Source organism: Equus asinus, chromosome 5 (assembly GCF_041296235.1).
Source record: "Equus asinus isolate D_3611 breed Donkey chromosome 5, EquAss-T2T_v2, whole genome shotgun sequence".
Classification (NCBI taxonomy): domain Eukaryota; kingdom Metazoa; phylum Chordata; class Mammalia; order Perissodactyla; family Equidae; genus Equus; species Equus asinus.
Window position 1 is genome coordinate 82,277,022 of NC_091794.1, and position 14,527 is coordinate 82,291,548.

Below are 14,527 nucleotides of genomic sequence, written 5' to 3' on the forward strand. Positions count from 1 at the left end.
TGAGTTTTGCCTATTAGCTATATATTGTTACCTTGCTGAGTTCTTTTTCTGTTTGAGCTAGCTTTATCCCTGATTCTCTAGGGAAGCACTGTCCAATAGAAATACTGAGCTGCATGTGTAATTTAAAATTTTCTAGTAGTCACATTTAAAAAAGAAAAAGAAACAGATAAAATTAATTTTAATAGTGTATTTAAACCATAATATCTAAAACATGACCATTTTAATATGTAATCAATATAAAATATTATTAATATTTTACATTATTTTTTCACTGTCTTCAAAATCCAGTGTATATTTTACACTTATAGCACATCTCAGTTTGAAATAGTCACATTTCTAGTGCTCAGCAACTGCGTGTGGCTCATGCTTACTCTAGTGGTTGGAACACGTCTAGAGTGTTCCAGGTAGCTATCGTGTCATCTATAAATAGATAGGTTTTACTTCTTTTCCGATTGCTTAGGCTCCTGATCGTTTTATCTTATCTAAACGCACTGGCTAATACTTCCAGTAGTATGTTAAGTATTAGTGGAGATAGGAGGCATCCTTGCCTTATTCCTGACTTAGTGGGAATGCCTCTTGTGTTTCTCCATTAAGATGTTGGCTTTAAGATTTAGGTATATGTGTTTTATCTTGTTAAGGAAGTAGCCAGATACTCTTTTCTTTTCTTTTTTTTTAAAGATTGGCCCTGAGCTAACATCTGTTGCCAATCTTCCTCTTTTTTTTCTTCTTCTTCTCCCCAAAGCCCCCCAGTACATAGTTCCGTATCCTAGATGTAGATCCTTCTAGTTCTGCTATGTGGGACCCCGCCTCAGCATGGCCTGACCAGCAGTGCTAGGTGCACGCCCAGGATCTGAACTCGTGAAACCCTGGGCCACTGAAGCAGAGCACACGAACTTAACCACCCGGCCATGGGGCCACCCCATATTATTTTCTTGAGCGTTAAGTTTTGTCAAAAGCTTTTTCAGTATTTATGGAGATAGTCATCATATAATTTTTCTCCTAAGACCTATTAATATAATCTGTTAATTGATTTCCTAATATTGAAATACTTTTGCGTTCTTGTTATAAACCCAACTTGGTCATGATATGGTCTCTTCTTTTAACTTTTTGTTCAGGAATAATTTCAAGCTCAGAGAAAGTTGCAAGAATAGTAGAAAGAATCTTTTTTACCCATATCCACCAATTAACATTTTGCCCTATCTGCTATATCATTTGCTCTCTCTAAATGTACATTTTTAACATTGATACAATATTTAATCTATCATCCATATTCACATTTTTTTCAGTTTACTCAGTAATGTGTATTTTTTTAATGTGGTGTTAGAATCTGATAAATATTTCATTTAGGATTTTTACATCCGTATTCATAAGTGATATTTATAATTTTGTAATTTTTTGCTGTCTTTTTCAGATATAGGTGTCAGTTTAGTTTTTGCTTCGTAGAAAGAACTTGGAGTTTCCCTCCATTGTCTGTGCTCTGCGCTAATCTAGGTAGCCTTGAGACGATGTGGTCTCTGAGGGCTTGGTGGCGTGCTCCCGTGACAGCATCTTGGCCTCCTGCTGCTTTGTGGGGTAATTCCTTAATGACTCTAGCTGCTTCTTCCATCAGAATTGGTCTGTTTAAGCTTTCTGTGTTTTACTAGAGTCAATTTTGGTAAACTTGGCTTTCCTGAGAAATTATCCATTCCATCTAGGTTTTCAAATTTACTTGCATAAAAGTGCAAAGTGGTCTCTTATTTTTTTAGTTGGCTTTGATTCGATTGTTTTGCTCATTATCACTTCTTATGTTTATATTTGTGCTTTCTCTCTTTTATTCTTGATTAAATTAGCTAGTGATTGGTCTATTTTGTTGGTTTTTTCCCTAGAACCCAGCATTTTGATTTATTAAATGGATCTAGTATTTTTCTGTCCTCTACCTTATTAATTTCTGCTTTTATTTTTATGATTTCTTTCCTCATCCTTTCTTGTGGTTTACTTTGTTTCTTTTTCTACTCTTCAAATAGAAAATATAATTCACTTATGTTTGTTAATTTTTAGAATTTTATAGGTAATTTGTTTTATCATTTTATTTATTTTATTGATATAGATTTATTTAAGGTTATTAATTTTCCTCTGATCACTGATTTAAAGGTACCTCATTGATTCTGATGCGAAGTGTTTTCATTATCATTATTTTTCAGAAATTCTGTAATTCTTGTTTTTATTTTTCTTTTCTCTGGTTTTTTTGTTTGTTTTGGTGAGGAAGATTGACCCTGAGCTAACCTCCCTGCCAATCTTCCTCTGTTTTGTATGTGGGACACTGCCACAGCATGGCTTGATGAGCAAGTGTAGGTCCACCCCAGATGACCTTAAGTGCAAACCTAACCACTATGCCACCAGGCTGGCCCCTTCACTTGTTTTTTAAATTTCCCTGTCAAAGAGCATTTTTGCTTTTTCATTTGTTTGTTTTTAGTTTTGTTTCATTGTGATTAGAGAGAATTGAAAGTTACCAGCATTTTCTTTGTGACCTAATGTGTGATGAGTTTTTGTGAATGTACCTGTTCAGCAATATTAGGGTGCAGTGTTCAATATATATCCATAAGATTTGTATATATCCATAAGATCAACATCAGATGATTATACTGGTTAGATCTTTTATATCCTTATTTTTTGTCTCTCCATCTGTCTTATTCTGAGAGTGGTGTGTTAAAGCATCATATTAATAGTGAGGTATTTTGTTTGCTTTTTCCTGAGAAAAATCACCTTGAGCTAACATCTGTTGCCAGTCTTCCTCTTTTTGCTGAGGAAGATTCTCGCTGAGCTAACATCCATTGCCAATCTTCCTCTGTCTTGTATGTGAGCCACTGTCACAGCATGGCCACTGATAGATGAGTCATGTAGGTTGGCACCCAGAAACCGAACCTGGGCCACTGAAGCAGAGTGTGCCAGATTTAACCAGTAGGCCGCCAGGGCTGGCCCTCATATTAGTGTTTTTTCTATTTCTACTTGCATTTCCTTTAGTTTCTACTCTATATAGGTCTTGCCTGAGTCAATTATTGACCAAATGGCTATTTTCTAATTCCTTCATTTTTTCCACATTTATTAGTTGGGATTCTACTATGAGTGAAAGCTTTCCCTTCTTCTCTATTTTTTTATTTATTCATTTGTTTACGTCAATATGGACTCATGGATTCTTATTTTATTTAGTAATAATTTCTTGTTATCATTATTCATTTTGATGCTCATATTGTCCTAGATTTGGCCAGTGGAAGCCGCTTGAAGTTGGCTGCTGTATCCTTTTCACATGGCCCCATCTTTCTTTGAGCATCCTCATTACTTTGTGACCAATGTGTTCCAGGTTCATCTTGTGTCTTCCCTGTCTCGGTCCACACGCACTGAGTTGAGATTAGTCATGTAAAGATCTGCTCCTAATTTTCTCAAGATGATATTCCTCTAGGACAAGAATCACATTGGGTTTTTGTCACCTTAGATAATTGGCAAACCTTGATACTTAGCATTTACTAAATTTTCAACTGATATGATCGATTTAATTAACATATGAATTGTCACTTCCTGTGCTCCTGAAGGAAGAGAGATCACTTCCTTCCTCCTAGGCTACCTGACAGAAGATGTGCAGAGAAGACTCCAAAGACTGGAATCGTGCCTGGCTCTGCCACTGTCACTTCTCTGAGTCTCACTTCGTCATTTGTCAAAGGAGATGATAATGTCAGCCTTCACAACATTGTTATGAAGGCCACATGAAACCACAGATGTACAAGAATTTTGTCAAAGTGTTGTTGATTAAGGGTGTAATTCTGTCAATCTTAGTAGCATCAAAATGTGTTGGAGAATATTTCAGTCTTTCATTTTTCTCTGAAGTAGGACAGTCATTAAATTAATTATTTACATTTGGAAAAGTAAGAAAAGGTTGTGTTTAAATGACAAACTCAAGGTCACACCATAAGGGACAGAACTGGAATTAGATTCCTGGTCTCCTGACATCACCTCAATTTTTTTTTTTTTTTCCAACTAGAATAATTAAGTTAGAATGTGTCAGGACAGGGCTTCCTGAAGGGAAGAACTTCCAAATCCTGGAATCCCTCAGGAGAGTTTCAGAAATTCGTTTTTAAGAAGCCTTTAAATTAGTATGAAGCTTAACCTCGGTGATAGCTACTCTCATGTGACCTGCATGCCCTGATTTGTCAGAACTGTTAAATATAATTGGTTAGTTTCTTCCATCTGGATCTTTTAGGCCAGAGAGGGAAACCTCTCAGCCAGTTGTCATCATGGATTTTTATATCTATCCTTAAGGGAAAAGAGAAGAAGAACTGTTTTCTAACTGTTATAAGACCAAGTAAAGCCCTGTTCAGTTCTTCTCATATCTGTTTCCTTTTTTATTCTACAAACATGTGCTGGGTACCAGCTAAGAACTCAGCACCTTGTCATATGATGGCAGGAATTCCAAAGTGAATCACTTACCTCCCTGCCCAGCTCAGGTTCCATGAGCTGTTACTGGAGATACATGGAGCAGTCTGGGGGTTTATAGGAATCAGTTTAAACTTTTGGTGTGTTCAGTTACTTAGGCTTAGGCATGGAATAGGTAGAGAGTTGGGTTGGGTGTTTTTGTAGGCAAGTTTGTTTGAAAAAGAAGGACAAGGAAGTAATTATAATTATAGCTCAGTGGTTCTCAAACCTTTTGGTATCAGGAAACTTTTGTATCCTTAAAGACCCCAAAGAGCTTTTATTTATGTGAGTTATTCATATCACTGTATTAGAAATTAAAACTTACGAGGGCCGGCTCCGCAGCCAAGTGGTTAAGTTTCACGCACTCTGCCTCGGTGGCCCAGGGTTTCACCGGTTCAGATCCTGGGCGTGGACATGACACTGCTCATCAGGCCATGCTGAGGCAGCATCCCACATGCCACAACTAAAAGGACCCACAACTGAAAATATACAACTGTCAGGCTGGCCCCGTGACACAGAAGTTAAGTTCGCACGTTCCACTTCTTGGAGGGCTGGGGTTCGCCAGTTTGGATCCCAGGTGGGGACATGGCACTGCTTGGCAAAAGCCATCCTGTGATAGGTGTCCCACGTATAAAGTAGAGGAAGATGGGCATGGATGTTAGCTCAGGGCCAGTCTTCCTCAGAAAAAAGAGGAGGATTGGCAGTAGTTAGTTCAGAGCTAATCTTCCTCAAAAAAAAAAAAAAATACAACTGTACCAGGGGGCTTTGCGGAGAAAAAGGAAAAAATAAAATCTTTAAAAAAAGAAAAAGAAATGAAAACTTACAACTTTTTAAAACATAATATATAAGCACACATTCCATTAGCTCTCAGAGTGATGATATCACACATGTAGCCTCTGGAAAACTTCACTGTAAGAGAGTGAGAGTGAAAAAGGCAAATAATGTTTTAGTATCCTGAAAATAGTTTTTACCTTACAGACCCCCAAAAGAATTTCGAGGACTCCCAGGGCTTCCCAGACCATACTCTGAAAACTACTAACTGTATAAAATTTTTAAAGTTCATTTTACCAATAATAGACATTTGACTCATTTTAAGTTTTCAGTTATTACAAAAACACTGCTTTGAGCATTCTTTTACGTGTATCTTAGTGTACACGTTCAAGAACTTCTCTGAAGTTTGTACCTAAGATTGGAACCGCTGAGTCCTAGGGTCTGTACATCGTCAGATGTGTTAGATAATGCCTGCAATGCCTGTCAGGGAGTCTTCGGAAAAATACTATTGTGAACGTTCTAGTGCGTGTCTTTTGATGGTCATACCCACTCGTTTCTGTTGGGTACATACCGAGGTGTGGAATTGTTGGGTGGTAGAGTATAAAGCTAAGCAGTTTTTTAAAGTGATCTACATTCCTTCCAGCAATAGCCATGAGTTCTAGTTGCTTCGTACTCCTCACCAGTGTTAGGTATTATCAGTTCTTTTAATTTCAGCAATTTTGGTGGAGATGTAGTATCTTGTAGTTTTAATTTGCATTTTCCTAATAACTAATAATGTTCAACAACTTGTCATATCCTTATTGGCTATTTGTATGTTTTTGTGACGTGACTCTTCAAGTCTTACCCATTTTTTAAATTGGATTGTCAGTCTTTTTATTACAGATTTTTAGGAGTTTTTTATATACCCTGGATGTTTCTTTTCTGACGTGTTATGCATATATTTTCCCACTCTCTGGATTTCTTTTTTACTTTCTTAATGTTGTCTTTTGATAACAGAAATCTTTTATTTTAATGAAGTCATGTATGTCAGTCTTTTATAATTAATGCTTTGTGTGTCCTGTTTAGTGAATCTTTGCTTACCCAGAGTTTTTAAGATATTCCCCTGTGTGTGCTTCTAAAAGTTTGATGTTTTAGCTTTCACGTTAATTTTTGTATCTAGTGTGAAGTGTAGGGGTCAAGTCTCATTTTTTTCCATATGGATGTCTGTTTTATTGAGGAGACCGTGTTGCTCCTCCCCCACACGCAGAATTACAGGGACCCTTTTCTGATAAATGAGACGACTGTGTACGTGTGGGTCTGTTTCTAGGCTCTCTGTTTTGCCCCATTGATGCGTTTGTCCATCGTTACACCAGCACCACCACATGTTAATTACTGTAACTTGAGTAGCTGACAATGTAAGCGCTGCTTCCAGCTCTACTTGTCATTCATCAGGATTGGCCTGGCGACTCTGCATCCTTCACGTTTCCTAATAAAATTTAGGATTAACTTGTCGATTTGCACATTCACTCACATTAGAAAAAAACTGCTGGGATTTTGATTGGAATTGCGTTGACTCTTTAGATCAATTTGATGAGAACTGAGAGCTTAGTAGTGTTGAGTCTTCTAATCCATGAGTGTGACACAGCCCCTCATGCCCACCCGTGTCCAGGTCTTCCTTAATTTCTCTCAGAATGTTGTATAGCTTTTAGTGTAGATGGCTTGCACATCTTTCACTGAATATTTGTTTTGGGGTTTTTAAATTTCAGTTTCCAATTGTTGGTATATATAGAAATACAATAGATTTTTGTATTTTGAATTGTATCTGGTGGCCTTTCCAAATTTATTTTTTGATTTTAATAGATTTTGTAGATGGGTGGGATGCAGTTTGTGTAAGAAGTCGTGTCATTTACAAGCAATACTTCTTCTTTACGTCTGTGTTTATAGCTTTTCTTTCCTTTTCTTTCCTTATTACATTGGCCTCTACTACAACGTTGAGTAGAAGTGGTGATAGTGGATATTTTTGTTTTATTCTGTAATTCAGTAAGAAAGTGTTCAATATTTCACAATCGTTAAGTATGCTGTTGGCTATAGTTTTTTTTATAGATACTCTTCTAGAAGGAAATTCCCTTCTATTCTTAGTTTATTGAAAATTTTAATCATGAATGGGTGTTGAATTTTGTCAAATGCTTTTTCTGCATCTATTGAGATGATATATGGGTTTTCTTCTTTATTTTGTTAATATAGTGACTTCAGCTCATTTTTTTTTTCTATTGTTAAACAAACCTTTGTATTCCTGGGATAAACCCCACTTAGTCATGATATATTATCCTTTTTGTATATTACTAGATTCAATTTCCTAATATTTTGTTAAGAATTTTGCATCTATGTTCATTTTATTTTGTTGTAATGTCTTTATCATGTTTTGGTATGAGGGTTACATTGGCCTCATAAAAGGAGTTGGAGAGTGTTTCCTCTTCCTCTATTTAAGGGATTTTGTCCAATTTGTTATTACTTCTTCTTTAAACTTTTCCTAGAACTCAGCAGTGAAGCCATCTGGGTCTGGAATTTTCTTTTTAGTTGCAATTTCAGTCTTTTTACTATGTATAGGGCTCTTCATATTCTCTTTTTCTTGTGTTCAGTTTAATAAGTTGTGCTTTTTCAAGGGAGTTGCCCTTCATCTAAATTTTCAAATTTATTTGCATAAAGTTATTCATAATATCCTGTTACTGTCTTTTTTTTTTTTTTGAGGAAGATTAGCCCTGAATTAACTACTGCCAGTCCTCTTTTTTTTTTTTTTTTTTTTTTTTTTTGCTGAGGAAGACTGGCCCTGAGCTAACATGCATGCCCATCTTCCTCTACTTTATACGTGGGACACCTACCACAGCATGGCTTTTGCCAAGCGGTGCCATGTCCACACCCGGGATCCAAAATGGCAAACCTCCGGCCACCAAGAAGTGGAACATGCAAACTTAACCGCTGTGCCACCGAGCCAGCCCCTGTTACTGTCTTCTTAATGTCTGAAGGATCTATAATGAAATAGAAACTTAAATCATTGATGTTTAACCTTTCTTCTCTTCTAATGTAAACATTTAGAGCTGTAAATTTCCATCTGAGCTCTGCTTTAGCTAGATCTCACACCTGTGGATATGTCATATTTTCATGAATTTTTTTTTTCTCCCCAAACCCCCCCAGTACGTAGTTGTATATTTTAGTTGTGAGTCCTTCTGGTTGTGGCATGTGGAATGCCACCTCAACATGGCCTGATGAGCAGTGCCATGTCCACACCCAGGATCCGAACTAGCAAAACCCTGGGCCACCAAAGCGGAGCACACGAACTTAACCACTCAGCCACCAGGCCAGCCCCTTCATGAATTTTAAGTTCCAAAACTTTTCATATTTCTATTTCAATTTCTTTGATATATGAGTTATTTACAAGTATATGTCACTTAATTTCTTAGCATTTGGGATTTTTCTAATTAACTTCTGTCATTGATTTCTATTTAAATTTCACTGTGGTTAGAGAACATATTCTGTTTTATTTCAATTCTTGAGAACTTTAGTGAGGATTGCTGTCTCACGCAGCATATCCCATAAGCATGTGAAAAGAATGTGTATTCTACATATATTGGGTATGGTATCCTGTATGTGTCAATTAGATTGATTGGTTAATTGGTTATTTATGTTATTAATTGGTTAATTTTGTTATTCACATGTTTCCTATCCTAATTGATTTTTTCAACTTCTTGACCTATCAATTACCTCTTGTGAGAGAGAGGTTAAAATTGCCAATTCATGATTGTGGATTTGTCTGTTTCTCCTTTTAGTTCTTTAAACTTTTGCTTTATATATTTTGTGTTATTAGGTACATATAAATTTAAGGTTATTGCAGCTTCCTTTCAAATTGACTACTTTATCTTGATTAAATGTCCTTTTTTAATCTAATCATACTTTTTGCCTTAAAAACTGCCTTGTCTGATGTTAACATAACCACATGAGCTTTCTTTTGATTAATGTGTACAGGGTATATTTGTTCCATGTTTTTACCTTCCTGTGTCATTATATTTCAAGTGTTCTTATATTTCAGGGCCCTCTTATAAACAGATATAATTGGGTTCTGGGGTTTTGTGGGTCCAGCATCTTAATTTTTCCCTCCTAATTGTTTTACTTAATTGATTTGTATTTAATGTAGTTATTCATTTAAGTCTACCATTTTGCATTTTGCTTTCTCTTTGAGTTCTTCCTCATTTCTTTATTCTTCCTGTGTTGCCTTCTTTCGGATTAATCGTATATGTTTTATTACGGTTTCTCTCTCCTTACCTTTTAGTGATACATTCTTGTGTAATTTTTTAATCAGCTACCCTCTGCCTGTGTGCCTCCTTGGTTTCTTAAAGCCTACCTTAAATAAGTGCTCTAACCGCTTCCCCAATAATGCAGAATTCTCAGCAAAGTTTGGCTCCATTTATCCCCTCTTCCATGCTTTGTGCAGTTGCTTTCGTATAATTTACTAACACATATATGATAAACCCTACAAGCCGTTTTTCAAATTCTTGTCCTCAATTGTCGATATTGATTTGTATCTGCTCACACACTGGCCCTTTCTTCTGCTCTTCATCCTTTCTGCAGTTTTGTCCTTCCATCTGGGATTACTTTGCTTCAGCCTGAAAAACTTCCTTTTTATTTCCTGTAGTTTCGGTCTGTTGGTGACAAGTTCTCTCAGCTTTGATTTGTCTGAAAATATTATTTCACCTTCATTTTTGAAGGTTATTTTCACTGAGTGTAGAATTCTTGGTTGGCTGTTTATATGTTTCAGCCCTTTAAAGATAGTCTGTGGCTTCTGGCTTCCATGGTTTCTGTTAAAAAGTCAGCCATGAGTCCTATCGTTGCTCCTTAGAAGAATAATGCTTTCTCTGACTGCTTTCAAAAATTTTTCTCTGCCTTTCATTTCATTTATATTTTATCTGTCTTTTATTTTTAGCAGTTTAACAGTGATGTGTCTTGGTATAGTTTTGCTAATTTTTTTGTATTTTTGCAACTTGTGGATTGCTGAGCCCTTCTTTCATTAGTTTTCAAATACTTTGCCTCATTCTCTCTTCTCTCTCTGGGATTGTAATTACTCATATTTTGCATTTATTGACTATATCCACCTGTGTCTAATGCTCTAATCTGTTTTCTTCATATTTTTGCTTCATTTTGGATGTTTTCTATTTATTTTTCTTCAAGTTTATTAATCCTTTTTTCTACTGGATTCTGTCTGCCCTTAAATCCATCCAGTGAGTTCTTAATTTCTAATATTTTATATATATATATATATATACATATATATATATATATATATGTAGTGTGTGTGTGAGAGGAAAATTGGCCCTGAGCTAACATCTGTTGCCAGTCTTCCTCTGTTTTTCACATGGGACGCTGTCACAGCGTGGCTTGATGAGCAGTGCTTGGTCCATACCCAGGATCCAAACCTGCAAACCCCAGGCTGCCAAAGTGGAGCACATGAACTTAACCACTGCACTCCCCGGCTTGCCCCCAAATATTATATTTTTTATTCTAGGATGTCCATTTGATTTTTTGTATGAATTCCAATTTTCCATGAGTATTATTTATCTTTTCTTACATTTTGTTGATCTTTTCCTCTACTTTCTTTAACATACTAATTGTGGTTATTTTTAAGTTTTTGGTCCATTATCTGGAGCATATGGGCGTCTCATTCTATTGTGTATATTTTCTCTTGCTTACCAATCACAGTGTTCAGCCTTTTTTTATACCTAATTTTTTTTATGATATACTAGATATTTTAGATAAAAGGACTCTTTAGGTGTGATATCTTCCATCGAAAGAGTTCTTCCTTTCCTCTCTTAGGCGCATAGGGTCAGGGCCTGATCCCCTCACAGACTGAGCTTGAGCCTGGAGTTTATCCCTGTTCCTTGGACCTGGGTCTTCTTGGGCTTTTGATTGAGAACTTGATAGGTAGCTGTCTCCTCAGTCCTGACATACTGCCCCTTGAGAGGTTTGGGGCTTAGTTCTTTGACCTCTCACTCCTTACAATTCAAAATATGGCAAATATATTGAAGAAAAGATCAGCTATATGTTTGAGGTAGACCTCTCCTTCTAGTGTGACCCTGTCTCCTAAAATTACAAGATTATGCAAGATTTGATTCTGCCTTTTAGAAGCTCTCACCCTAGCTTTGCAGTTCTAATGAGCAGGCTCAGAACTCAGAAAATGTCCCACAGGGAAAACTGGCCACACACGGAGCTCCTCAAGTTCCAATCTGTCACAACAGCCTCTCTGATTTCTCTTTTCTGCAGTAGAGCTCCTCTGCACAGGCCAAGCTTGATCCTCAGTTCATGCCCCAAATTGGCAAATACCCTCTGGAAGGAAAACAGTGTCAGCTACCTCGGAAGCTTTCCCCACCCAGGTCTAGAATTCCTGTTCATCTAATCCTCTTGATTTCTACAACACTGCAGTGCCTTTTTTTTTTTTTTTAATGCTTTTTTGGTGAGGAAGATTGGCCCTGAGCTAATATCTGTTTCCAATCTTCCTCCTTTTTTTCTTTTTTTCTCCCCAAAGCCCCAGTACATAGTTGTATGTCATTCTAGCTCTTCTCTGTGGGACGCTGCCACAGCATGGCCTGATGAGCAGTGCTAGGTCCACACCCAGGATTCAAACCAGTGAACCTCTGGCCACCAAAGCAGAGAGCACAAACTGAACCATTCAGCCACAGGGCCAGCCCCTGCAGTGTCTTTTAAAATAATTAATCTGACTTTTTCTGGTTGTTGCATCAGCAACATTGCACTGCCATAATCTATCACATCCTACCTGGAAACATCAGAAACATTATCTTCTATCTGCCCACTGTAATTAGTTTTTTAACTTGTCTCCCTAGCTCTACTCTTGCCCCCTCCCCTCCCAGAGCAGCCAGGGCATTCCTTTTAAGTACATCCTGTCTCTCCTCTGCTCAGAACCCTTCAGTGGCCTCCCCTTATCCTTAGAATCAGTTCAGATTCAGTTTCACAGTCTAGAAAGTCCAACACGATCTTATGGCTACTCCCCTAATCTCCCTCCAGACTCCCCTTTGCTCACTCAGCTCCACTCTTACCTCTTTTCCATTTCTCAAACACACTAACATGTCCCCATCTCAGAGTCTTTGTACTTGTCACACACCCTCTACTTGGAAGGTTCTGTCCTCAGATCTTCATAAGGCTTTGCCTTTATTTCGTTTGGGAGCTCTGTGCAAACGTCACCTCCTTAAAAAGGACTTTCCCCACCCCATATCTTCTTACTTTGCTTTAGTTTTAATCATAGCACTTACCTAACATTATATTGTATATTTATTTGTCTATTTTCTGTCTCCTTCACTAGGAGGTAAGCTCCCTGAGAGTGGAACCTGTGTCTGTTTTGGTTGCTTTTCTAACCCCAGGGCTTAGAACAGTGCAGAACCTGTAGTGAGTGCTCGATAACTATTTGTGGATTGAATTAGAAATCCCTTACCTTGAAGAATTCTTAATTTAAGGAGAAGATAAATGAGTGGAGTAAAATTGGAAGTCCTCTAACATGGATGTCTACAGAATGCTTTGGTGGGGGCAGGGTACTGACTTGGCTGGGGTGTAGTTGACAAGGCCTCGATAAGGAGGTGGCCCTGGAGCTGGGTGTTGAAACTGAGTAATGATGTACGTCTGACCAAGAAGAATAGAAAACTCAACATATGTGAATGAATTGGTGTTCATAAAACAGTGGGGCTAGAACATGGGGGTGGGTGTCAGGAAATGACATCAGATATAACTGGAGAGCAAGGCAGAGGCAAAGTCACAAAGGCCTTGGGTAGCAGGATAAAGAATTTGGACTTTACCTTAAAGATAATATGGAACAAAAATTTTTAAGGTAAGGAGAGATGCTATCAGATGTATATACTTCCATATGTTTCACTACTCCTCACTGCAAGAATCACACTAAAACCATAAGTAGGTTGATATAGAAAATCCCTGACTTTGTTGTCAGGGCCCACTTTCAAAACATAAGTCCTGGGCCGGCCCTATGGCCTAGTGGTTGAGTTCAGTGCACTCTGCTTCAGCAGCCTGGGTTCGGTTACTGGGCACAAACCTACACCATTCGTCAGCAGCCATGCCGTGGTGGTGACCCTCATACAAAAAGAGGAAGACTGGCACAGATGTCAGCTCAAGGCAGATCTTCCTCAGCAAAAAAAATAAGTCCTTATCCCAACTCACTGTGCAACCTGGGGAGGCATTATTTCCTCTTCTGAGCCTCAGATCTTCATTCTTAGCAGAAGAGAACCGTAGGCTTCTAAGAGCTATTCCATCTCTGCACGTATGGTTCTGTTTATATGCTTTAGCTAGATGCCTTGGGACAAAAAATTTAATTTTTTTTTTTTTTTGCATTTACCAGAGATAATTAAAACTTCCCATTCTTGCCAATCTAAATTCAGTTCTCCTCTGAGATTTTCTAACATTTAGGTCAGATGCCAGGAAACTAACTTCTTGGGGTAAAACTACCCAAGTGGAAGTAGCAAGTCTTTTTTTTTTCCTCTGACTGGGATGGGAATGCAGGTGGGAGGAGGGGGTGATAGAATGAGTCTTTTTCTTGCAGTTATGATTCCAAAGAATCCCTATCCTGCATCTGATGTGAACACTGAGAAGCCCAGCATCCACAGCAGCACCAAAACTGTCTTGGAGCATCAACCAGGGCAGAGGGGGCGTAAACCAGGAAAGAAGCGGGGCCGGACGCCCAAGCCCCTAATTCCCCATCCCATCTCTACCCCATCCAAGTCAGCTGAACCTTTGAAATTCCCAAAGAAGAGGGGTCCCAAACCTGGCAGTAAGGTAGGTAAAAATGTGGGTTTCCCAGAAAGGGATGAAGGGTTATAAAGGGATAACCCATCCATACTCATCCATCTTGCACAGGGGCATGTCTGGCCCTATTCTCCACCTGGTATTGTTTTTAGAGGAATCTCCTAGATTGTTATCCCTACTTAGCTACTTTTCCTGGGAGTTGATAATATTAGAGATAGGATGGTTTGGATAAGAAACAAATTTTGACTTTGAAAGTTATTCACGTTTGAGGGAATTCTGGTCTTGAGGGAATTCTGGTCTAATATTTTCCATAGATGGAAGGCCCTGCTCCTAATTGTTAACCTACTCAGAGTAGATGCCCAGGCATGTGAAAGACCAAATTAACTCTGTAAATGTATTTCTTTTTCCATCCCTTCCCTTTCTTTAAAAAAACAAAAAAAGAGGGGGCTCGCCCAATGGCATGTTCATTAAGTTTGCATGTTCCTCTTCAGCAGCCCAGGGTTCACAGGTTCAGATACCGGGCATG

The 14,527-nt window shown here is 38.0% G+C and overlaps 1 protein-coding gene across 47 annotated transcripts in view; it reads left to right on the plus strand.

Moving 5' to 3' along the window:
* SCMH1 (Scm polycomb group protein homolog 1) overlaps positions 1-14,527 on the plus strand; it is a 185,703-nt gene that overhangs the window by 127,640 nt on the left and 43,536 nt on the right. For 41 of the 47 annotated variants that reach the window (XM_044770489.2, XM_070510191.1, XM_044770506.2 and 38 more), the window contains one exon: positions 13,799-14,031. The exons of the other annotated variants lie outside the window; for them this stretch is intronic. In XM_044770489.2, coding sequence (XP_044626424.1) covers positions 13,799-14,031 — 233 coding nt within the window. The remainder of the gene's footprint in view (positions 1-13,798; positions 14,032-14,527) is intronic. 47 annotated transcript variants of the gene reach the window in all.